The sequence below is a fragment of the Terrapene carolina genome, unplaced genomic scaffold, assembly GCF_002925995.2.
Source record: "Terrapene carolina triunguis isolate 2854851 unplaced genomic scaffold, T_m_triunguis-2.0 Scaffold838, whole genome shotgun sequence".
Lineage (NCBI taxonomy): Eukaryota > Metazoa > Chordata > Testudines > Emydidae > Terrapene > Terrapene triunguis.
The window spans coordinates 11,616,023-11,642,622 of NW_020665189.1; the positions used below are offsets into that span (position 1 = coordinate 11,616,023).

Genomic DNA, 26,600 nt, shown 5'->3' on the forward strand with positions numbered 1-26,600 from the left:
AATATAATATAATATAATATAATATAATATAATATAATATAATATAAAAACCTGTCCTTTTGGTGGAGGCCAAGTATGAAACATTTCATCCTCAAAGGGGCAAAATTCAGCTGAAAACAGGGCTCTAGCACAGATACTATTATGCAATCTTAACTGTTGCAATCCCTGCCCTTCTGTCATAATTAACTGGATTGTATTATAATAATAATTATACTGTCATTGTGCTTACAGTGTATCAGATGTGCCATATAGTCATGCCCAATATGTTCTGGCAATACCAGCACATGAAAAATATTGTGTTAAGGACTCACTCTGAGTCCTTGTCACTGAATTGGTCTTAAAGTTATGCTTTTTAAAATCTGTTTGGCTGCAAGACAGTGTCCCCAAAAAACAGGAAACCCTACTGTGGAAAACCACCAAGAGACGAGTTTAAGATGTTGAGAAATGTGTCTAAGATACTGAAGGGTAAATAGTACTATATCAGAACAGTCCACACTAGGGGTATTATCCCTTCTGGTAAGCTCTTTTTATTTTACTGTTCATCCAACTTTGATTGTTAAACAGTTATTCTGAAGTCATGAGCCTCATTTTGTGTTTGATTTAGCTTTATTCCTCTCCATTTCTTTAAGGAGCACCCTTAAGAATGATGGCTGTTTTTCTCATGATACAGAATAAACACCCCTGAGCCCAACACTGTGGCATTTAATTTCAGAAAGGGGAACTATGCAAAAATGAGGCGGTTAGTTAAACAGGAATTAAAAGGTACAGTGACTACAGTGAAATCCCGGCAAGCTGAATGGACAATTTTCAAAGACACCATAATAGAGGCCCAACTTAAATGTATACCCCAAATTAAAAAACAAAGTAAAAGACCTAAAAGAGAGCCACTGTGGCTTAACAACCATGTAAAAGAAGCAGTGAGAGATAAAAAGGCATCTTTTAAAAAGTGGAAGTAAAATCCTAGTGAGGTAAATAGAAAGGAGCATAAACACTGCCAAATGAAGTGTAAAAATTTAATAAGGAAAGCCAAAAAGCAGTTTGAAGAACAGCTAGCCAAAAACTGAAAAGGTAATAACAAAATGTTTTTTAAATACATCAGAAGCAGGAACCCTGCTGAACAACCAGTGGGGCCCCTGGACAATCGAGATACAAAAGGAGCACTTAAAGACGATAAAGTCATTGCGAAGAAACTAAATGAATTCTTTGCTTCAGTCTTCACAGCTGAGCATGTTAGGGAGACTCCCAAACCTGAGACATCCTTTGTAGGTGACAAATCTGAGGAATTGTCACAGATTGAAGTGTCACTAGAGGAGGTTTTGGAATTAATTGATATACTTAACAGTAACAAGTCACCGGGACCAGATGGCATTCACCCAAGAGTTCTGAAAGAACTCAAATGTGAAATTGCGGAACTATTAACTAGGGTTTGTAACCTGTCCTTTAAATCAGCTTTTGTACCCAATGACTGGAAGATAGCTAATGTAACACCAATATTTAAAAAGGGCTCTAGAGGTGATCCCGGCAATTACAGACCAGTAAGTCTAACGTCAGTACCAGGCAAATTAGTTGAAACAATAGTATAGAATAAAATTGTCGGACATATATAAGAACATAAATTGTTGGGCAAAAGTCAACATGGTTTCTGTAAAGGGAAATCATGTCTTACTAATCTATTAGAGTTCTTTGAAGGGGTCAACAAACATGTGGACAAGGGGGATCCAGTGGACATAGTGTACTTAGATTTCCAGAAAGCCTTTGACATGGGATAAGAGGGAAGATCCTTTCATGGATTGAGAGCTGGTTAAAAGACAGGAAACAAAGGGTAGGAATAAATGGTAAATTTTCAGAATGGAGAGGGGTAACTAGTGTTCCCCAAGGGTCAGTCCTAGGACCAATCCTACTCAACTTATTCATAAATGATCTGGAGAAAGGGGTAAACAATGAGGTGGCAAAGTTTGCAGATGATACTAAACTGCTCAAGATAGTTAAGACCAAAGCAGACTGTGAAGAACTTCAAAAAGATCTCACAAAACTAAGTGATTGGGCAATAAAATGACAAATGAAATTTAATGTGGATGAATGTAAAGTAATGCACATTGGAAAAAATAACCCCAACTATATACATACAATATGATGGGGGCTAATTTAGCTACAACTAATCAGGAAAGAGATCTTGGAGTCATCTTGGATAGTTCTCTGAAGACGTCCACGCAGTGTGCAGCGGCAGTCAAAAAAGCAAACAGGATGTTAGGAATCATTAAAAAAAGGATAGAGAATAAGACGGAGAATATCTTATTGGCCTTATATAAATCAATGGTACGCTCACATCTTGAATACTGCGTACAGATGTGGTCTCCTCATCTCAAAAAAGATATACTGGCATTAGAAAAGGTTCAGAAAAGGGCAACTAAAATGATTAGGGGTTTGGAACGGGTCCCATGTGAGGAGAGATTAAAGAGGCTAGGACTTTTCATCTTGGAAAAGAGGAGACTAAGGGGGGATATGATAGAGGTATATAAAATCATGAGTGGTGTGGAGAAAGTGAATAAGGAAAAGTTATTTACTTGTTCCCATAATATGGGAACTAGGGGCCACCCAGTGTAATTAATGGACAGCAGGTTTAAAACAAATAAAAGGGAAGTTCTTCTTCACACAGCGCACAGTCAACCTGTGGAACTGCTTGCCTGAGGAGGTTGTGAAGGCTAGGACTATAAAAGGGTTTAAAAGAGAACTAAATAAATTCATGGAGATTAAGTCCATTCATGGCTATTAGCCAGGATGGGTAAGGAATGGTGTCCCTAGCCTCTGTTTGTCAGAGGGTGGAAATGGATGGCAGGAGAGAGATCACTTGATCATTGCCTGTTAGGTTCACTCCCTCTGGGACACCTGGCATTGGTCACTGTCAGTAGACAGGATACTGGGCTGTATGGACCTTTGGTCTGACCTAGCATGACCATTCTTATGTTCTTATGGATCATAGTGGAGGTCTGAGAAACTGAACTGGATGTGAATTAAAAAACAGCTGTTAAATTTCAACAATATACATGAGTAGACTCAATGATCCCTTAAGACCCAGTTCATGCCACCCATACTAGCAGAACCTTACTACACAAGTAGTTCTGTTGGAAAGTGCTTGTGTACTAAGATACCGCTCCACATTAATAAAAATGACAGATTCAGAGCCTTATAATTGAGTTATAATATTTTTTTCCATGTAGCAAAACTCTATGCTAAAGAGATCTTTGTCGTGGATTCAGTGAGTTAAAGGTATATATAGTATGAATCCTGAAATGTGAATGTGAATAAAAGAGTAAGGTTGCTTTTTTATTTTTTCTCTATTTGACCTTTTATTTCTTGATTAGAAAGGCGGAGAGCCAGAAATCAGTTCAGCTTCATGAGTATGACAGTAAAGATGGTCCCGTTTGTGAGAAATGGTGTTTAATAAGTTAGAACCTGGCACTAGGAGAGGTCAGAAAACCTGGGTTCTCTTCCCTGATCATCTGCTGAATCACTGGGACCCAGGGTTATTCCACTAACCCTTCTTTGACGTAGTTTATTCATCTGTAAAGTGGAGACAGTAATCACCTTCATAAGAGGGTTTGGATTAAACTCGTATTTATGAAGCTCTTGGAGATGCCAAGAATAAAGATGCTGTAGATGTGTGAAATATTCTTTAAGTTCAATATAGCCTTTTCTTCAAGAAACTCATTCTATACACATATAATCTGCTCCAAATTGTGGAGTGTTTTGTTCTTTGGATTTATGTGTGAACATGACTCAAGTCTCTTACGGGCAATATAGCAAATGGTCTGTGAAGCACTGGCTGCCCTGGCTTTGGAGGTTTAAACATTTGGCTCATGGAAACATTGTTTGTGCCAAAGTAAGTCCATTTTGAAAATATACAGGATATCCTGTCTGTGGTCCTATTAGGGATGAAAGAAAATGGAAAACAATTTAGTATGAAAATAACTAGAAATACATTGATGCTTTCAGTGCCTGTTTTCACCTGAGAAAAGATGTTTGCTTATGACTTTTTGACTCTGAAAGCTGCTCCTTTCCTCTTCATTTTGAGTCCTCTTTATTGACAATGAAGTGGTTAGTGGAGTCATAGTGGAGACAAAGAAAGTTGGGGGTTTTTGGTAGTTGAACCACATTGTGCTGAGTTCCCTTCTGCCTTTTTTACTCTAACTATAAATTTCAATAGTCTGTGCTAGGCCGACTTGTAATTACACACCCATTGCTCTGGGTTATTGCTAGCATTAGGGTGTTTTTTTTTTCTAAAAATATTAGCCAATTTTCTAAGAGTGGCTGTAAACCATATTGTGGGTATGTGGTGTTGGCCCAAAACTATATAGTCTGGGAAGTGGTATGATTACACTGGTCTACAATTTTTGAGAAGTCGTCTGCTTCAGAGATAAAATGTGCTATTTATTATGTATTTTGATGTGCTGAATTCAAATATGACAATTAAAACAACTGATTGGCTACTGTTTCTAAGATATTTAAGTTTTTACATTTTATGTCTATGTATATTGTGTAGATAGTAGAGTTTTAATCATAAATTGTAAACCTAGGTCTTTTCCTGTGTTTATGGTTGCTTTACATGATAATATTTCACCTGTCCTGTTTATGTAACACTTTAAAAATCAGCAAAAGGGTTATATAAATAAAATTTATTATGAAACAAAAGGCAAAAAACTATTATGTACATAGTTTAGTCCTATTCAGTGTCTACTCGGCTTGTCTCTTGTATTCATTAAATGGAGCATCTCTTGTCACTGTCCAGCAATAGTCTGCAAGCATTGATGGGCTCCATTTGCCCTGATAGCGTTTCTCCATTGTTGCAATGTCCTGGTGAAATCGCTCGCCGTGCTCGTCGCTAACTGCTCCGCAGTTCGGTGGAAAAAAATCAAGATAAGAGTGCAAAAAATGGATCTTTAGTGACATGTTGCAACCAAGGCTTTTGTATGCCTTGAGGAGGTTTTCCACCAACAACCTGTAGTTGTCTGCCTTGTTGTTTCTGAGAAAATTTATTGCCACTAACTGGAAGGCTTTCCATGCCATCTTTTTCTTGCCACGCAGTGCATGGTCAAATGCATCATCTCGAAGAAGTTCACGAATCTGAGGACCAACAAAGACACCTTCCTTTATCTTAGCTTCACTTAACCTTGGAAATTTTCCACGGAGGTACTTGAAAGCTGCTTGTGTTTTGTCAATGGCCTTGACAAAGTTCTTCATCAGACCCAGCTTGATGTGTAAGGGTGGTAACAAAATCTTCCTTGATTCAACAAGTGGTGGATGCTGAACACTTTTCCTCCCAGGCTCCAATGACTGTTGGAGTGGCCAATCTTTCTTGATGTAGTGGGAATCTCTTACACGACTATCCCATTCGCAGAGAAAACAGCAGTACTTTGTGTATCCAGTCTGCAGACCAAGCAAGAGAGCAACAACCTTCAAATCGCCACAAAGCTGCCACTGATGTTGGTCATAGTTTATGCACCTCAAAAGTTGTTTCATGTTGTCATAGGTTTCCTTCATATGGACTGCATGACCAACTGGAATTGATAGCAAAACATTGCCATTATGCAGTAAAACAGCTTTAAGACTCGTCTTTGATGAATCAATGAACAGTCTCCACTCATCTGGATTGTGAACGATGTTGAGGGCTGCCATCACACCATCAATGTTGTTGCAGGCTACAAGATCACCTTCCATGAAGAAGAATGGGACAAGATCCTTTTGATGGTCACAGGACATGGAAACCCTAACATCATCTGCCAGGAGATTCCACTGCTGAAGTCTGGAGCCCAACAGCTCTGCCTTACTCTTGGGTAGTTTCAAATCCCTGACAAGGTCATTCAGTTCACCTTGTGTTATGAGGTGTGCTTCAGAGGAGGAGTATGGGAGAAAATGTGGGTCCTGTGACATTGATGGTTCAGGACCAGAAGTTTCATCCTCTTCCTCTTCCTTGTCTGACTCAAGTGAGAATGATTCTGGTGCATCAGGAACCGGCAGTCCTTCTCCGTGGGGTACTGGGCGTATAGCTGATGGAATGTTTGGATAATGCACAGTCCACTTTTTCTTCTTTGACACACCTTTCCCAAATGGAGGCACCATGCAGAAGTAACAATTGCTGGTATGATCTGTTGGCTCTCTCCAAATCATTGGCACTGCAAAAGGCATAGATTTCCTTTTCCTGTTCAACCACTGGCGAAGATTTGTTGCACAAGTGTTGCAGCATATGTGTGGGACCCACCTCTTGTCCTGATCTCCAATTTTGCAGCCAAAATAAAGGTGATAGGCTTTCTTAACCATAGTGGTTATACTGCGCTTTTGTGTTGCAAAAGTCACTTCACCACAAACATAGCAGAAGTTATCTGCACTGTTCACACAAGTACGAGGCATCTCTGCTCACTTTGGCTAAACACAAATGTGTCCCTTTGCAAAATCAAACACTGACAAATAAGAGAGCACGACACTGTATGATTTCTAGAGCTGATATAGGGCAATTTGTTCAGCAGAGTGATGTAAGCTTCGTTATGATTGCATCATCCATGACTTCTAGGAATAACATGATGCAATTCATATCATGTATGACGCAATACCAGCTTCAGATTGTATCATTCATTGTTTTGCCTAAAAAGTAAGTACTGTCCAAACCCAGTCATAGATTTATTCATAGATCCAGTCAAAGATGTATTTTAGTCATTTCTGGTTTAAATTGAGATCCCTTCCCTTTATAACTCACTTATCCTCCGCCATTCCCAAGTCAAGGGTTGTATATACTGACCCAATAGCATATCTTGAAAACTAGAGCCAATCAACAATTTTAAGCATCATTTTCGTTCTCAGTGACCCAGAATTAGTAAAGTTTGACTACATTTATTTCAGAAGCATTTTGGCTGTAGAGCAGTGTTATTCATTTTCCTCACAGTTCACTCGGATGTTTTATATAAGATTCCATAGCAATCTGAAGGACCATTGACTGGATGAAACCTTGATATAGCTTTATTTGACTGGGACATCAGATTTTTAAGAGCATGTAGGATATCAAACGCCTCCAACTGTTTCCAGCTAAATCCACACACTTGCTGCATGGACAAGAGATGCTGCATTCACTGGGCCTTAAAATTCCTGCTGTCTTGCTGGAGATCTCCTGCCCAACAGAGGAATTGCATTGATTTTTTTCTCTGGCAGAGAATGTATTCACTCACAAATTATCGTGTTTCACAGGGGGCCCTGAGGATTCCCTAGCTTTCATTTTGGGCCCCTCATTTGACATTTTGGGGGATAGTGGTAAGCCCATGTTCATTCTCCTTCCTTGGGAATATCTTTCAAAATCTTGAAGCCACTGCTGCTTTTCATACATCAGATAGAACATCACCCTCTTCTCTTAGTCTGCTGTTGAGCTTAAAACAACACAAACACAAATTACAGACATTTCAACTTATTAGCTGTAGTCTCAGGTAGCATTTATCTTCTTTCAAGACTCTCTCAGTTCTTTTTCCAATTATCCTAGAGCTAGGCTGATGAATATGTTATAACACCACCTTACATGTAGCAGCTTTCATCCAAAGGATCCAGAAATGTTTAAGAAATATTTTAAGAACTAACAACTACAGTTCTGTCTACAGTGACTTCAGCAATGGTATTAGAGATTCAGATGTGTTGTAAAACACAGCTGTTACCCACAGTTCCTCAGGAATCCTGCTTGGCAGCATGATTGTTGATATTTGGAGTACATAGGGATTTCTTTTTCTAACAACTGTTAGCCCAAACTGTGATATACACTTACCCCTCTTAGGCTAGGTCTACACTACCCGCCTGAATCGGCGAGTAGAAATCGACCTCTCGGGGATCGATTTATCGCGTCCCGTCGGGACGCGACAATCTATCCCCGAATCGACGCTCTTACTCCACCAGCGAAGGTGGGAGTAAGAGCCGTTGACGGGAAGCCGCAGAGGTCGATTTTGCCACCGTCTTTACAGCCGGGTAAGTCGGCTGCGATACATCGAATTCAGCTACGCTATTCGCGTAGCTGAATTTGCATATCTTAAATCGACCCCCCCCCCGTAGTGAAGACGTAGTCTTAAGCAGTCCATCCAATGGTCTCTTATCATGAATTGTTACAATGCTAGCATAGCCGCATGCTGTGCTACAACAGTTGGACTGCATTTGAAAGATATTTCAGAAGTAGTTACAAGATAGGGTGTGTATCTTACAATAGCTGTGAGGCAGGTAAGTATGGTACTATCACAGCCTTTTCTAGATGGGTAAACTCACTCACATCAAGGGCTTATCTATACACAAAGGCTTTGGTAAAGTGGTACATACCTTTTTGCTCCAGTGTGGCCACAGTTATGCCAGTATAAATGTGCTTATACCAATATAGTTTATTTCCTTAAGGGAAAGGGAATAAGTTATATCAATGTAATACTGATATAACTGCATCCTCACTAGGAATTGTATCAGTATGAAACACACACCCCTTATAGACAGTTATACTGGTACAAAATTTCTGTGTAGAACAAGCCTAAGTGAATTGGCCAGGCTCTCATTGAAAATAAGGGGCAGAGCCTTGAGTGGAATCCTTGAGCTCTGAATATATGGGCTTTCGCTAGTCATTTAATGTCTGTAGTAGCTGACCATGTTCAATGTGTTTTTGTTTTGATTCCCTTTCAGTAATTTGCTGTCTAATCCCTTTAATTGTAATTGCCACCTGGCATGGCTGGGGAAATGGCTGAGAAAAAGGAGAATTGTCAGTGGAAATCCACGTTGCCAGAAACCCTCTTTCTTAAAGGAGATTCCAATTCAAGATGTGGCCATACAGGACTTCACCTGTGATGGTAAGGAAACTTGATGGGACTTGGTATTTCACTACCAGACTGGTATCTCTGCTGTTTTTTCTACCTAATCAGCACCACGATATCATGATGAAAAGAGCTGAATTAAATTTACAGTAGAACCTCTGAGTTATGAACACCTCGGGAATGGAGGTTGTTCATAACTCTGAACTGTTCGTAACTCTGAACAAAACGTTTTGATGGTTCTTTCAAAAGTTTACAACTGAACATTGACTTAATACAGCTTTGAAACTTTACTATGCAGAAGAAAAATGCTGCTTCCCTTTATTTTTTTAGTAGTTTATATTTAACACAGTACTGTACTGTATTTGCTTTTTTTTAATGTCTCTGCTGCTGCCTGATTGCATACTTTTGGTTCCAAATGAGGTGTGGGGTTGACTGGTCAGTTCATAACTCTGGTGTTCATAACTCTGAGGTTCTACTGTAGTCATGAGGGAGAGAACTGTCTCTAATCAAATGTCATTGTTCTATATCATCTGGGAATTGTTTTTTTATTGGCGATGGCACCTTAGTAGATTCCCATGTTCTGGGCCCCCTCCCTTCAAGCCTAGATAGAAGTATGAGTTCTTCCTTGTGCAATCAGCTGAGACTGGTTTCTCTGGATTCTTTCAGGATACACCTTTTTTTCACCCTTGAATCCAAATGCATTCAGCTCCTTGCCAGGGAGTTTGACAAACAAAGCAATCTTCCTTGAGAATAATGCCAGTGCAGTTACTGACTATTCCTCCCATTCCCTTAACCTCTGAGGACAGTGGGAATGGGGCTTTCTTGGAGAACCGACTAGATTTTGGGGCTATGAAGTCTTAGCAGAAATATAATGGGAATATAGGAATATTAGAGATTTAGAAATCAATCAGAAAGATTCAGTGAAGTGTAATGAATGGCTGTGGCCATTTAGGGGCAAACTCTGACCCTTCCTCCTCTGCTATGGAGGGCCCCAGGTGTTGCTGCTGTTGTTATTGTTCGTATCATTGTAACTGCTAGGAGCCTTGGACATGAAACAGGACCCCATCATGCTAGGCACTGTACGAACACAGAACTAAATGACGGTCTGTGATCCAAGAGACTTTGCAGAAATGCTTCAGTTCTGCTCTGTGTGGGGACAGTTTCTGAGGAGGTTTGTGCTCCCTGTGCCTCTACCTCCACGTGAAGCAAGATTTGGGGGCAGTAGTGCAGGGTGAAAGTGGAGTAACCTAATGCACATTCATCTCCTTTGGGTTCAGTGGGACTACCCAAGTGCATAAAGTTGCTCTTGGGCTTAAGCATTTGCAGGATTAGCAAGTAATGAGTGAGTCTAGTAAACAATAGGGGGAAGTGAGCAGGGGAGAACAGGAGTTACAGTAAAATATCATGTGGCTTTTTAGTTAAGTTACATGCATATCTTGGTGGCATAGATTGTTTTGTAATGATGGGATTATTTTCCCATTCCCCTTTCTTCTTTTTCCCTACGTCATTTTTAATGCAAACCATTCCTTTTCGGACATGCACACTAATGAGTGAAAGTTGCTAGGATTACTTTTCAGACCTCTAGCAGGGCTTCCAGTCTTGTTTAAACCTGAAGGCTCAAGCATACACCTGGCAGACCCATGAAGGAAGGAAAATCATCTCTGCCTCAATTAGTCTTTGTATCAGTCTTAAAGAAATGAAAATATCTAATGGAAACATGGTCATATGGTTTAACTTTACTATTTCAATGTTCAATACATTCAGTCTATTTACATGCATAAACATGTATATACTTCCTATCATGATCATCTAGAGTATGTTTCACTAAATGTTTCCTTCCATATGCATCTTGATACTACAGTTTGTATTTTCCTAATGTTTTGTGAAGCGTGTTGTTTTTGGGGAAAATCCATGCTTTAATGTTCTTAACTTCAAAGACTTGGTTTCTTCCATGCAAACCCTGTTGTTCTTCAATTATGAGATTTAATCTGTTGTTTATGGAAGTTTGAATCCACTTTAAGAGTATTAGATATTTTTATGCATGCACAGATGCATTGCCAGCAATTCTGAGAGCATAGCTCGGTTTGTTTTTTGCCTAGTTATCCTTGTCAACAATGAGGCTTTTCAATTAAAGTGATAAATGAAGTGCCATGCCAACATTAAAAGTCGACGCTTAACATTGAAAGATTTACATCATTGAGGAAATAAAGCTAGATAGTTATTTTAAAAAAAAGATTCCTTGTAATCTTATGTCAAGATAAGATTAAGGCTGATAGTCTGGTAAAGTTTTCCGTTTCAGCTAACACAGGGTGCGTGTGTTGGGGTGACAGGGAGAGGCTATTTAATAGGTGAAGATTTGTAGAATTTCAAAAAGCTGGCTAACTTTTTTATAAAACTTTGTTTCCTTTTCCTTTTAAAACAATTGCCACCATTTTTCAGAACAGTTTTGCACCCTGATACCAGTGATCCAGTATGTGATGTTGGGGCGAAACTAAATATTAGGGGCTAATTGACAACCCAACTGTTGTAGACTTATGGATGTCCCTGTTTTGTATTAGATGCGAGCAATTACCTCTGAAGCGAGCCCTCCTGGCCTGCATGGTTGATTTCCTTCCCAAATATCAGGATCCTCTCATGCTCTCTCTCTCTCTGCAGGTAATGATGAAAGCAGCTGTCTGCTCTCTCCTCGTTGTCCTGATCAATGTACTTGTGTGGACTCAGTAGTGCGCTGCAGTAACAAAGGGCTGCGCATCCTGCCCAAAGGCATTCCCAAGGATGTGACTGAGCTGTAAGTTACATTTGATGGTACTCATTTCACAGGAAAAGGGCACTAGGTACTGTGCCAGTTGAGGTCCATGGAAGTTTGCCCTTGACTTCAGTGAATGAATCATTGTACTTTGATATTTTCCTTATATTTTTTGATTGTTGTGGCCTTTTTCTTGTGCCTGAGTAGGTTGTAACTGCCTATGTTACTCTGCCCAGAGGAGATGTCATTTTAAATTGTACGCAAGCCATGTATTTGTTTCTATTCATTCTATATGTGGGGAACAAATGAATAAATCAATACTGTATAATATATAGTGCATTTTTAGCAGCTTGAGTTCACAATAGACAGTTTGAAAGAGCTATGGAAAATATATTCCCTACATACGCATCTGCGGGCTAATTATACCACTTCATGGGATTTTTCAAAAAAACCAGCAGGGAAAACAAACAGTGGATTCTTTTCTTTTCTCTTCTCATGAAATGTCTAAAATAACAGAGGTAATTAGATTAAATTGTAAAGTGAATGTGCATGAGTTGAGGGAGCCATTCTAGCTTTCTTCATTTGCTATGAATTTACATTGTTTTTTGGTTCTTTCCATGGAAAGAAAACATAATACTGGAGGAACTGAATGGCTTGAAGGGTTGGTAGTAGGAATATAAAGCTTTTCACCTCTAGGTCACACACTGAAAGCTAGCCCAGCTGCGTAGTTACTGGAAGTTGTTACCAGCTAATGACTGTTTATATATGAAAGTAGTTGGTTACCATATGATGAGAGTATATGAAGTTAGTCAGTCCATTTCCTACTGAACCATATCTGATTTATGCTAATTAGCACTATTATTGGTAGACACAAGAGAGACCAGGAATATAACAGGCATTACAGTTTCACTCTTCGGGTTATCCCCTCCTGTTCAGTGGAGGGAATTTTGCACTGCTGCTGCACATACTGTATTTGTGTAGACTTTTTTCTCAAACACTATGTGGCACCTTCCATAGATGTCTTTTGGGGAGGATTAAGCAACAGCAAACTACGGCCACTTTACTTCTGAAACAGAATGTCCACACAAAGGTTTAATGCACTTCTAATTATGCACATTAACTTCACAGCTTTACTTGAATAATCTTAACTTCTGTGAGTGTGCCAGTGTAGAGAAATCCATAGTGAGTGTGTGTCGTGTGATGTCTGGTGTAAAATATAGCTCCAGGGTGTTTTGCATAGATGCACACACTACTGGGAAAACCAATTACTACCTAAAATGCTCAAGATTGTTTTTTAGTTATTAAAGGAAATTTTTGCTGAATGAAGTATAATTCTGCCTTGAAAAGTTACTCTAATTGGAGAAGTGAAAGAGTACACGTTTAACGTGTTTCAATGATTTCTGGTCAAATTTGCTCAGTTCATGGTGGTAATAATATGGTTTCATCTGAAAGTCAAGTCCATTCTTATCCTTCTAATGTGTCATCACCAATAGTAAAGCTTCTGCAGACTAGATTCTGCCCTCATCATGCTGGAGCTCCACAACTTCCCTCGGGCATGATTTGTAGTCAATGGGGAATTACAGGTATTACTTCAGTTCCATATAACTGTGCAACACTGATGTTTTTATGGTCAGGATTCTTATAATGAGTGTAATAATATTTTATATGCTATAAACTAGTGACATGAGTTAACTTCATTCCTATTGTGACAGTAATATCACAAATTCCTGCAGTTTGCTATATCCTTTAGTCAGTCTTTCCAAATGAAAGTAGCAGTATGTGATATTACAAGTACAGCTGCATGGAACTGAACAGTCTAATCTACTTGAATTTGCAACCTTCTAGTTTGGCTTTGTGTTTTAAATCCAAAAACTTAGCAATGGAACTAACTCCAAACCATACCTCTTTTTGTGTGCTTTCAATTTTGCATGTTTTGGAAGTAAAACCCTGAATCACTCAGAGCTGATTTTGCCACTTGCTGATTCTTTCAGCCAACCTGGGCTGAGCTTCCAGTTTGTCACTAAAAACAAAGCCAGGCAAATTTCCCTTGACATCAATTCCTGAAGCAAAAGGTGTGTGATCTTTTGATTCAAAGCATGACAGGTCTGAAATGAAAAGAATATAATCAAGCTCACAAGTTTCCTCTTTGCTTCCAGGTCCATGTCCAGATGTTAGTTATGTTCTAGAAAGCCTTGTATCATCTAGAACCTACTTATCTGTCAGAATTCCAAAAGTTTTAGATTTAAAAGCTTTTTAAAACTGTATTTCAGGGGTAAAAGCTACCTGAAGATTTTCATTTTCTATTAGCAATCATAGATTCTTCTGTGCCTCCCACCATGTCCCTGCTATATATTGAGGACAGTTAAAGTTTAACAGATTTTTTAAACTACTAAGTTTTGACTTCCATAGCTCAGACATTTCTAAACTGTCTGTGTTTCTCTAATAGCATCAACTACTGCTTTAAACCACCACGTATTCATTACCTGCTCTGGCAGAAACAGGAGCACCCCAGCAGGTTTAATAGGACTATGAAACAAATGTCTTCCGGTCTCTGTTTCTATAGCAAGATGGTAGATTTGGAAGAAAGAACTGGAACCCAGGAGACTCTCCAGCAGATTTCAGTAACTTGCAGGAAAACTAGATTTTAGAGTTAACCCTTGAAGGTGATGTTTTTACCTCTCATCAAAGCATTGCTATGTGACATAAGGATGTATCAGAGCCATTCGCTGGTCTATATTCAACACATCACAGGATACATCCTGAATCCTTGAAGATGCTATTAATGATCTGGATGATGGGATGAATTGCACCCTCAGCAAGTTCGCAGATGACACTAAGCTGGGGGGAGAGGTAGATACGCTGGAGGGTAAGGATAGGGTCCAAAGTGACCTAGACAAATTGGAGGATTGGGCCAAAAGAAATCTGATGAGGTTCAACAAGGACAAGTGCAGAGTCCCGCACTTAGGAAGGAAGAATCCCATGCACCGCTGCAGGCTGGGGACCGACTGGCTAAGCAGCAGTTCTGCAGAAAAGGACCTGGGACGAGAAGCTGGATATGAGTCAGCAGTGTGCCCTTGTTACCCGTTGGGCTGCATTAGTAGGAGCATTGCCAGCAGATCGAGAGAAGTGATTATTCCCCTCTATTCGGCACTGGTGAGGCCACACCTGGAGTACTGTGTCCAGTTTTGGTCCCCCCACTACAGAAGGGATGTGGACAAATTGGAGAGAGTCCAGCGGAGGACAACAAAAATGATTAGGGGGCTGGGGCACATGACTTATGGGGAGAGGCTGAGGGAACTGGGGTTATTTAGTCTACAGAAGAGAAGAGCGGGGGGGGGGGGCGGGATTTGATAGCAGCCTTCAACTACCTGAAGGAGGGTTCCAAAGAGGATGAAGCTCGGCGGTTCTCAGTGGTGGCAGGTGACAGAACAAGGAGCAATGGTCTCAAGTTGCAGTGTGGGGGTCTAGGTTGGATATTAGGAAACACTATTTCACTAGGAGGGTGGTGAAACACTGGAATGGGTTACCTAGGGAGGTGGTGGAATCTCCATCCTTAGAGGTTTTTAAGGCCCGGCTTGACAAAGTCCTGGCTGGGATGATTTAGTTGGTGTTGGTCCTGCTTTGAGCAGGGGATTGGACTAGATGACCTCCTGAGGCCTCTTCCAACCCTAATATTCTATAATTCTATGCTCTATACTGCTAGTGAGCAATTATTCTTTGGCAAGTGGTGCCAATTATTTAAGTAACCACTTCCTGTGGCAGGTTCAAGATCCAATCTTCAAACTGCATGGCTTTTGAGTAGCTAATCTATATATACAAAAATCCACAATGGTCTGTGTGAGAAGGGAATCCTTGACCTCCCCAGCCAGAGTGGCAGTGGCCTCTCCATGGCTACCACTGTAGCCACTCATACTCCAGCACTCCCCAAAAGACTGATTACTTTCCAACCATTTCAGCAGGTGCTGACCTCCCACAAGGGAGAAATGACCCGTTTCTCCCCCAGCCTGCCTCCATTCTCAGACATACTGCACGCTGGTTTGCTGTGAGCCCTGAAGAGCAATGGCTCCCCTCATGCTTGGTGGCTGTATTCTGCCCCTCACACCATGCATTAGAATAGTAGTTGTGTCACTGTGGACAGAGCCCTTGGTGATGGGTGGGGCAAGGATTTAACATTTATTTTCCTGATGATTCATGGCTCTTTCTCTGGGAGGGGTCTGATGTGGTGCTCCAAGTAACGAAGGGGAATATTTTACTGGAATTTTGAGGAATGCTGTGGAGTCTTGCATTTATAAACTTCAATTTTCCATGTTAGAATGGCAACAAGCTGTCAGCTGAAATGCTTTTTATTAAAATGTAACATACTTTATACATCACATTTTAATAAAAGAACACAGCCATACAGCTTACCAAGCCAGTAAATTAGTGTTGCATATAAAACTCCAAAATACCTCTACAACAGGAAATTTCTAACTGCAACAGGTACTAAATAACAAAGTGCTGAAATGAATATACCTCTTACAAGGGGACAGAGAATTTCATTCTGCAGTGGGTAGAATTTCATCATATCCTACTTCAGCGCAAAAGCCTAAGTGGAGCATCAGCACTAGTGTTATTACAATGATGGCAGGCTGGAAACCTAGGCTCTGCCTCTCCAATTTTCCTCCTGGGTTTCCATTCTGGATTGATTATAGAGACTCATAAGCATGTTGAACATAGAAACTGTGTCTCGGTGCCCTTGATGTCAACTTTAAGGAAGGGCAACTTGCATCAAGTCTCCACAGTGAAGCAATTACTCTTTATTGCTTTTATCCTTTTTACATATGAAATACATTCTAGAAGGTCTGCTTTGTAATTTGTACATGAATTGAAGTCTCAAAACCAGGGGTTAATAGAACTATCCAGAGCTAGGCATAGTGCAGACAGGTGCTGTACAAGTTTTCCCCATACTGCTTTGCCAACACACTTCCATCCTGCTATTCCAGTGTCTCTAAATGTAGAGATTGCCAGTCATATTACGTCCCAATAAATGGCCTGGTTCTGTGATGTGCAGAAATCTGGAATTATACAGGTAGGGTCAAATCTTCAGAAGTTCCCATGAGGCACGTGCAACACCACAAGTCTTATCAACTCCAAGTTTTTGACAAATGATTAACTGGGGAAGGAGTGAAAGGACTGCCCTCAAAGAGACGGTAGGACTATTATGGGATCACAGATTGGGCCTACGGCCATACAGCACATGGACAGATTTGGGGGGAGTATAAAATGGAAGACAATACCTGAAAGCCCATTCTTTCCTTGACATTTGGAGCCATTCCTTGACATTTGGAGCCATGCTGCCAAATGACACCTACCTGCTTCCTTTGCTCTATGCACAGTTCTGAAGGGAAGACTTGTCCTTTGAGTTTATTCAGATATCTAGTCCTGCTGGCAGAAGTAAAAGAGTAGCATACTGATCCAGTATACAACATAACTTCCCTCCACATCAATGCCTTAGAAACGTTTTTTTTTTGTCTGAAGCAACTTTCCCAAGCATGCTTTCCATACGTTACCCCAGTACTTGAGTTTTATTTCTTATTTTAAAAAGGAGCAGTAATCTCTAATAAAGGCCTGGCTGTATCTAATAAAGGCCTGACAGTATCCAGCTGCTGTTATTAGGTCTATGGGAAATAGCAAGGTTTTGCATCGAGGAGAAAACATTGGAGTTACTTATGTTATTATAATGAGCAAAGTCTAGTTTTAGATTAAATATACATCAATCATGTTGTCTCTGGACTCATAATACTATGGTGACCCTAAGCACTTGGATAGAACAGTGATAGGGGTGGTATGAAAACCTAGATGTACATCAACTCCTTTAGTGCCTTTTTTTATTTGTATTGCTATGCATATATACAAAATGTTTAATGTATTCCTGTCTCTCACTCTCTCTTCCTTTCCTCACACTCTCCCATTCTCTTCTTTGGCAACTTCAGCTTCCATGTTGATGACCCATCCAACCCCTTAGCTGTATATTTCCCCACCCTCACCTCTCTGTTCTACCTGCAGATCTGGTTCAACTCTCACTCGCTAAAAGGGCCGTTCAATTTACTTAGTCTTCACCAAGCACTGCTCTCTCTGACCTCTCTGTTGCTCAATTCTCTCTCTCTGATCATCACCTGGTCTCTTTCAGCAGCGCTCATTAGCCCCCTCCCTCATGCCCTGTCACTCAGCCTCTCCCTGACTTATACTCAGACTGACAAGGGTCAGTGAGATCAAAGGCATCTAGATACTGTGAAGGTTGTCTTGCCACATCAATTGTACCTATCTTTTAGGCATCCTGGACACAAGTTGAAAATGCAGCTGATCCTAATAAATGACAGAAGGTAGCCCATCACTATCATACTCTAATGGAAACCCTACTGTTCGGGGAAAACACAAATACATGATTTTGCTAAGAATCTTTTTGAAGTGTCTTCATCTACCATGTTGGACATTGCATTGGATATTTCAGTTTTCCAAGGACTGGTCCCTTGCATCCTGCCCAGGCTTTCCAGTTTGATTTATTTTTTAATAGTGTCCATTCTCTGTCCTGGTCAGTCATATAAACATGACAGGAACAGGGATATGGAGCTCAAGGAATAAGTCCTGACACAGCTCCACGTGCTCTATGCACACACACAAACTCACTTTTGCTTGGCTGACTATGAGCCCTTTTGGAGAGATGAACTCTTTGGCCTGGTCCACACTAACCCCCCACTTCGAACTAAGATACGCAACTTCAGCTACATTAATAACTGAAGTCGAAGTACCTTAGTTCGAACTTACCGCGGGTCCAGACGCGGCAGGCAGGCTCCCCCGTCGACTCCGCGTACTCCTCTCGCAGAGCAGGAGTACCGGCGTCGACGGCGAGCACTTCCGGGATCGATCCGGGATCGATTTATCGCGTCTAGACAAGACACGATAAATCGATCCCAGAAGATCGATTGCTTACCGCCGGACCCGAAGGTAAGTATAGACGTACCCTTAGAAAACATTTTTCCTCCTCCTGTCCCCACTGTCTTCTTGTGCTGTTACCTGTCACCACAAGTTAAACAATGTTCTCCCACATGCCTGCTGTACATCAAGGCATACAATGACCATCACCAAAATGGGCGAGCTCTCCATCCTGTTTTGCTCTACTTTAACCAGTGAGACTGGGATAACACCCAATTTGTAATAGTGGCCTAGAGTAAATAGCAGCCGCAGTTTTCAGTATAGTACTGTGCATTCAGCATTAACATTACTTTTGAGTACTGTACATTCAACTTGTTGCAATCAAGTAGATACAGCAAATTTACTCTAAGGAGTCAGCTGAGATGAATATAGACTTACTAGCATGCTGTGTGCCATTTCCCAGTGCTGCTATATTACCATCTGCACCATTTCTGCTAATCAATGTGATAACCCTGTAGTGGAATAGCTGATAGAAATATCTGTTTGTGGATGCAAATGTCTGGCCTTTCCTGGCAATCAGCACTATTTGTGCACTAACAGTTAACACGCAATTAAGTGAATTTTCTTTTTTAATAAAAGGAGAGAAACAATTTAGCTGAAAGCTTAGGCAGACTTGGCCTTGGGGCTGCATCAGTCAGGAAAGATTTTGCAGTCTGCTTAATATACTGTAAATGGAAAGCTCTTTCAAATTGAGAGAGTTTGAATTATTCTATAAAAGGGTATTTTTAGCTATAGTCAAAATAGAGAATTTAAATCCGTATTTCAAATCTGACCATTTGAAAAAAGGAAATAGATCAATAGTTATAAAATGGCCTTTTGAGTGGGTATTAAGGTCTTACAGTCTTCAGAAAGCTGATTTCAACACTAACAGAGCATGATAGAGAAAATTAGCTTTGGAGCCCTCGTTACTGTCTTTTAAACAAAACCATATTTTCTACATGTCATTTTTAAATAGCAATTTTAGTAGAGATGAGCCCAAGCTAAAACCCTGCTCATACTTCAGAGAGTTCAAAATTCAAGCCTAAACCTAGATCTGAATCCAAATTTTGCAAATGCCCCAGTCTTCTTGGTGAAGTGAATTGAAACCCCAGACCTCTTCAAGTCATTGAAATCTGAAATTTCCTGATACATTTCATACTTCACTCCCTCACTTTCTGCCAGACTATCTTTTTTGGTAAAAGAAAGTTGCCTTGATTTCAAACAATGTCTGAACATCCCATCAAAAATGTTTTGACCCTAACTTAATTTTAGAACTTAGATGTAGCATTGCCAAGCAACTCCTAATTTTTATCTTAAATGTTTTTTTAAAAAAATCCCCAAATTACAATAGTTTTTCCTGTCCTTCCCTTGTGCCTCTTTAGTTACTGTCTGAGAACTGTATTTTCCTTTTGCCTTCCTCTCTTAGCACAGAATGCTCCTGTGGACTTGCCTTTGTGGCAGGCATTCTATCATACAAAAAATTACAAGAGATTCAAAGCATTACATGACACTTTGGCACCTTGTGTTAGTGGTATCACCTCAAATCCAAGTGTTCACCAGTATAAAAAATTGACACGTTAGAAAAGGAGCAGCTGTCATTTTAAATGCATCATTTTTATTTTTTGTGTGTGTGTGTGTAAAGTTAGTGCCTGTGAAAGGTGCTGGAGGGAATTCCTGGAGTCTGAGGTGCCCTCTCTGTTTTCAAAGCAAGCAGAGTTCATGCAGCAGCACTTCAAGGCATGCCCATGTGCCACAGCCATGAGCAGGAGAAGGGCCATCCTTAGGGGAAGAGGCATTCAGTCTTTGGCCTGGTCTACACTACAACTTTAATTCGGATTTAGCTGCGTTAATCCGAATTAACCCATCACCCGTCCACACTACAGAGCCAGTTAATTCGAATTAAAGGGCACTTAAAATCGATTTCTGTACTCCACCTCGACGAGCGGAGTAGCGCCTAAATCGATTTTGTTAATTCGAATTAGGGTTAGTGTGGCCGCACACCACCGAATTACTGTGGTTAAAGTAATGGGGTAGTGTGGCCGCACACCACCGAATTAATGTGGTTAAAAACCGAATTAATGTGCTTAGTGTGGCCATGCACAATCGAATTTATACAACCTGTTTCCCAAATTCGAATTATCTAAATTCGGATTAATCCTGTAGTGTAGACATACCCCTTGATCTCTCTAAGATTACCAGAAAGGAGTTGAGCAACTTTTATTGCTCCGTGGTGGGGAGTTATTTATGAGAACTTTAATCTCCTTTTCTGAGGCTCTAATACACATTTGATAATAACAACTTTGTTACTGACCCACCTCGATTCACAAGAGCAACCTAGAGGGATAAGTTTCTATATCGCATTACCAAAATCCTGAGCCATTTCATCTCCTTTCGTGAAGTCATTATGAGGTAGTGTATGTTGTAGTGGTTAGAGCATAGGTCTGGAAGTCAATAGTTTAGTCCCTCCTTGTTCTCTCTCATTTGCTGTGTGATTCTGGGCTTGTCCTTTCTGCTAGGAAAGAAGATTGAAATTTCCCTATGTAATTTTTGAGAGGATGGCCGTGTAGTTTACACACTGCAGTGGGCCTCAGGCAATCAGGGTTCAATTCCTGGCTCTGCCATAGAGTTCCTGTGTGGCCTGGGGCCAGTCTCTTACTCTCTGTGCCTCAATTTCCCCTCTGTAAAATAGCAACACTTCTCTCCTATCCCTTTGTCTGGGAGTAGATTTTGTTTATATAGTTTGTAAGATTCAGGGGGATAAATTTCTCTTACAATATGTGTGTACAGCACCTAACTCAATATGCCCTAACCCAGGGTTAGGCAACCTATGGCACATGTGCCGAAGGCGGCACGCGCGCTGATTTTCAGTGGCACTCACACTGCCTGGGTCTTGGCCAGCAGTCTGGGGGGCTCTGCATTTTAATTTAATTTTAAATGAAGCTTCTTAAACATTTTAAAAACCTTATTTACTTTACATACAACAATAGTTTAGTTATATATTATAGACTTAGAGAAAGAGACCTTCTAAAAACGTTAAAATGTATTACTGGCACATGAAACCTTAAATTAGAGTGAATAAACAAAGACTCGGCACACCACTTCTGAAACTTGCTGACCCCTGCCCTAACCTGTTTGTAATGCTCTTTGAGATTACAGGATGAAGTTGCTGTACGAATGCTTAACTATCCATACATTTTATAAAATAGGTACTCACAAAATGAAGGTAAATTGGCACCTTCTTAGAGTTCCTAAGACCAAGATCTTCAAAGGTATTTAGGTGCCTAACTCCCACTGAGTTCAATAGGAGTTAGGCACCTAAATACCTTTGAGGTCTGGGCTTAAATCCTTACTTGACAGATCTGTATTAGGAACTGCAGGGTTGGAAAAACCTTTTCAAGTGGCTTATATCTGATTGAACTTTACTTTTTATTTTCCATCAGAGACATGGCAGATATTAATTTATTATCAGAATGATGGATAAAACTTAATAGGAATTTTAAGTGTACCTATTGGACCAGCTCCATCAATGGTGTGATGCTGTACGCAATGAAATTAAAGTGGGGATGAATTGGGCCCAAATATTTAAATCTAAAACTACAGAGCTACAGCATCTAAAAGCATTAGGAATCGAAAGATATTATTTTGGCCTCCAGACAGTTCTCCTACATTAAGGCAGCTGATGTACACTCAGGTTGAAAATTGGAGATGACTCAGAGAAGAGCTTTGAGAATGATTAAAGGATTAGAAAGCCTGCCTTTTAATGTTAGACTCAGGGAGTTCAGTCTATTTAGTTTAACATAGAGAAGGCTAAGGGGTGACTTGATCACAGTCTATAAGAATCTAGATGGGGAACAAATATTTAATAATAGTCTCTTCAGTCTAACAGAGAAAAGTATTACCAGTGTCTAGAAGTTGAAGCCAGACAAATTCAGATTGGAAACAAAATGTAAATTTTTAACAGTGAGTAATTAAGCATTGGAACAATTTATCAACAGTCGTGTTGGATTCTCCATCCCCGGCAATTTTTAAATCAAGGTTGGATGGTTTTCTAAAGGAGCTGCTCTAGGAATTATTTTGGGGAAGTTCTATGGCCTGTGCTATACAGAAGCTCAGACTAGATGATCACAGTGGTCCCTTCTGGCCTTGGAATCTATTAACCTAATCTGTGGATAATTTAATCTGGGAGATCAATTTAATTTTTTTGGTTCATACCATAGTTTCTTTGCCTACTAAAGGTCAAGTGAATGAATTCATTCTGTCTTTTGCTTCTTTGCCTAAGAAAGAAATGAAAACAAAATCTCTTCTCTGTATTATTTTGGTTGTAAGTTTTTCTATAAATGCGATACTATGATGTCCTCTGTCTCCAAAAGCTTTTACCACCCAAGCTACAAGCCAGGTTGCTTTAGCTAGAAACAGGTTCTCCTCTTAAATGGGGGATAGCCACTAAGGAAAGACATTATTGTTCAATGTATGCTGAATTCACTGAATTATTTAGGCTTAGGTTTAAGTGTATTACTTTGAATTTGGGCCTTAGCTACTATATTAGATCAGCTCTGTGTAAATGTCACGAGAATAAAGTTCCACCATGAGGTATGATGTGGAATCCAATCAAGTTTGGTCCTGTGTAAATGGTGGTGCTTTTTCAAATGCAGCAACTCAAATTAACATGTCTCCCATTATATCATTATATTCTGAAAAACTGTGGTGGTTTCAAATTAACTCAACTTAAATGGGCTTTGAAAATTCTTTTTCTAGAATTTGTCACCATTGTTTGTATAATATGGCAGAAAGTTAAATAGGAAAGTTTTGTGCACCCCTAATAATTGCTGTGCATGATAATGATATAATCATTAATTTTTCAGAGTAAAATTATTAGGAAGCTGTTGTGTTCTATTCACAGTGTTCCATTGGTATAAATATTACCCTTTGTGCTAATACCCTAAGACAACCGGGAAATTGTTGAGAATATTGTAGCTGAATATGCTCTGCAAAGAAGATATGCTGTAGCAGTCCAGCTCCAGAGGCACAAAGGTTTGTCTCTGTCTCAGTCAGAATACTGAAGAATTGGAGTACAACATACACCTTTCAGTGTTCAATTGCTAAACACCCACCAGATACCAAGAAAAAAGGGGGGAAAGACCTTTTCTAGCAAAAAAAGCTGTTTAAATTGACATCTATTTCATGTCAAAATGAATTGGAAAATGCCCCAAAAATGTATTCTGAAGGTTTCATCACTGTATTCTATTCATTTGATAGCTGAGGATTTTTTCAATTTATTATTAGGCTCCAGCATCTAATATCGTATGAGAAATTCTTCCCGGGGTTTGTTTAGTTTAGAAGGCAGAGCTGAGACAACAGAAAATGGGGGAGGGCATTATTCTGAAATAGAAGAGAGAAAATAAAACACGAGTTGATATAAATAATATATTCTGTAATAAATGGCAGTAGCTTTTCTGTATACTCCTATTTACTTTTAAATAATTCAGACAAAAACTCAACTTGCAGCAAGAGTCTTTTAGACCAAATAGCTTGCACAAAATTATTTGGCGTTGTAGCAGCCTACATGGAGACAGAACCTATAACATGTTAGTTTCTGTAATTATTGTTGTTTACTGTTATAAATACAGACCAAATAGGTTTGTTACCAAAGAAAATAAAAATTGTGTGTGGCACAGATTCTAAATCATTGTGTTATATACTCTACTGTGTGTGGGTGTACATACTCCCTGGTGATACTTGATAACCCTTTGAAGGACATCATATTGATTGCAATAACCTAGGTCTGTCTATGGAGAAATACACCAAAAGGGGCCTCAAAGGGATGAAATCTTTGCATGCATTGACTGAAGCAGAGCCTTTCTCTTTCCCCTCCCCCCCCCCCCCCCCCCCCCCCCGTATATGAGGAAGCTGGATTTGTTTCCCCTGTAGAAAAGGCCACTGGAGTTTCATGGAAAACTGGCAGATGCCTGTGGAGTCACATAGGCCAAAGTCAAGTTAAGTTCTACAGTTCTGTACTGGCCTTTCCCCACTGGAAGTTAGGGTGACCAGATAGCAAGGGTGAAAAATCGGGATGGGGGTAGGGGGTAATTGGCACCTATATAAGACAAAGCCCCAAATATCGGGATTGTCCCTATAAAATCAGGACATCTGGTCACCCTACTGGAAGTACATTTCCATTGGAACTTCTCTACCATTGCCTTCCACTGGCCACAGCTGTCCACAATACATTGGGATGAAAGCAGAAAGAACTAGAGCTATATTATTTTTGACTAATTTCTCCAGAGCCAAAATGAGGACAATGCATGTACCCCACCCCAGTCTGCCCTATCACAACCTCCTTGCAGCCCCATGACCTTGGGGCACCCTCCATGGCTTCCTGGGGTGCAAGAAGAGGGTGCCAGAGAAGCAGCAAAGCCCCCCCCCTTTAGTGCAGAAGGTCCATCCCCTCTTTGTTGGTGTAGGGGCTATGATCTGGCTCAGTGTTCTTTTTTTAATTATGTCTTAATCTCATGATAGTTTTTCTTACAAATACAAAAAGCATCTCCTAATCTAAACCATTCCCACTTGCCACGGGTCTCCCATACTAGAGTCCCAGCAGTGAGAAGGTGTAGACACATGCTGGGAAGCCATGTTACACTTTCTGCCTGAAATACCTTTAGGATGTAGAGCCATTTTCCTGCTCCACTTCCACAGAAGAAGAAGTGAGGTTCTTACCCACGAAAGCTTATGCTCCCAATACTTCTGTTAGTCTTAAAGGTGCCACAGGACCCTCTGTTGCTTTTTACAGATTCAGACTAACACGGCTACCCCTCTGACACTTCCACAGAGTTAGTTTAAAAGAGCAGTTTTGGCTTTCAAGGGCCTGATTCTACATTCTTCATCTCAGTGAGGTTATTTGAGTAAGGAGTGCAGGAGCAAACTCTCCAGATCTTAAATATGGATACACAGGGTCCAACACTAGAGTGAGTGAACCCTCCATAGATCTTGACAGCCCAGTTAACAACATGAAATGAAATGTACTGTTTCCCACTTGAAGTGAGACTATATACTATTGCCATCTGGTAGCTGTTTGAAGCACTTTCAAATCCTTTACCACCATTCCTAATATCTCTATTTTGTAATACTTCCATAATTAATCCCTCTTGCATTTTCTTTGCTTTATAATACTTTGACCGTACCAGGCTTACCTTGATCTGATAGTATTAAATAGGAATGTATTTAAAATTGAGAGTTTTTATGAGAAGTCACAAATTGACATAGAGGGTCTATTCTTTTCTACCCAGCTGCATATGTGCTACTGCTTGTTTTTGTGCAAATTGAATTTGCACATGTGTGGGTGGATAAGCACCTATATACCATATCCATGTGTGCAAAGGTGAACCACATAATTGAATATGTAATTTCTGATGCTTTCCAATGGAGATTCGTAACCAGCATTGTTAAATGAGGACATCCTGGCAAAATTTTAGCAGTTATAATGAGTTTTTTTCAGACCCAAATTAAGTGATGATTTGAGTGTCTCTGGTATGAGGACACTTGTAATTGCCCCAGAGCTATTACAGTCTTTATATATTTCATTAAATCATGAATTGTGTTTAAGGAGTAAGTGGTCATAACTTTGGAAGAGAACATTATATTCCAGGATGTATAGTGTGTATACATGTAGTTCCTGTTCAATGATTGGTGCATTTGGTACTTAATTTTAGGGAATAGTCTTCACATCTTGACATGTGGAGATTTCTGCGTACATGAACGTTAAGGAAAATTACATGCCCAAGATTGACCATGTTCTCAGATATAGGTAGAATCTTCCAGGGCTAAAAACTAGTTGTCATGTATTTGGTGTTAAACAGATAATATTTATATTGAGAGAGACTCCTGGCCATATAAAATTCCTCCTTTGTTAAAGATTTCTTGCTCTGCAGAGTGACTTCCTGTGAACAACGTTAGTTTTGTCTTTAAAAAAAATACATTTTTTCAATGATGCTGCAGTGCATACCTAACCTGGAAATACAGTCTATTCTATTAAGTATACCTGCTGAATGTAGGAGAGATTTTGGGGGGGTACAAATGGGAGTTAAACAATCAACCAT

General features: G+C 40.0%; 1 protein-coding gene across 1 annotated transcript in view; it reads left to right on the forward strand.

The window, feature by feature from the left end:
• The window catches only part of SLIT3 (slit guidance ligand 3), a 760,437-nt gene that overhangs the window by 586,004 nt on the left and 147,833 nt on the right, over positions 1–26,600 (forward strand). The window contains exons 19-20 of the mRNA XM_026660830.2: positions 8,683–8,846; positions 11,466–11,598. Coding sequence (XP_026516615.1) covers positions 8,683–8,846; positions 11,466–11,598 — 297 coding nt within the window. The remainder of the gene's footprint in view (positions 1–8,682; positions 8,847–11,465; positions 11,599–26,600) is intronic.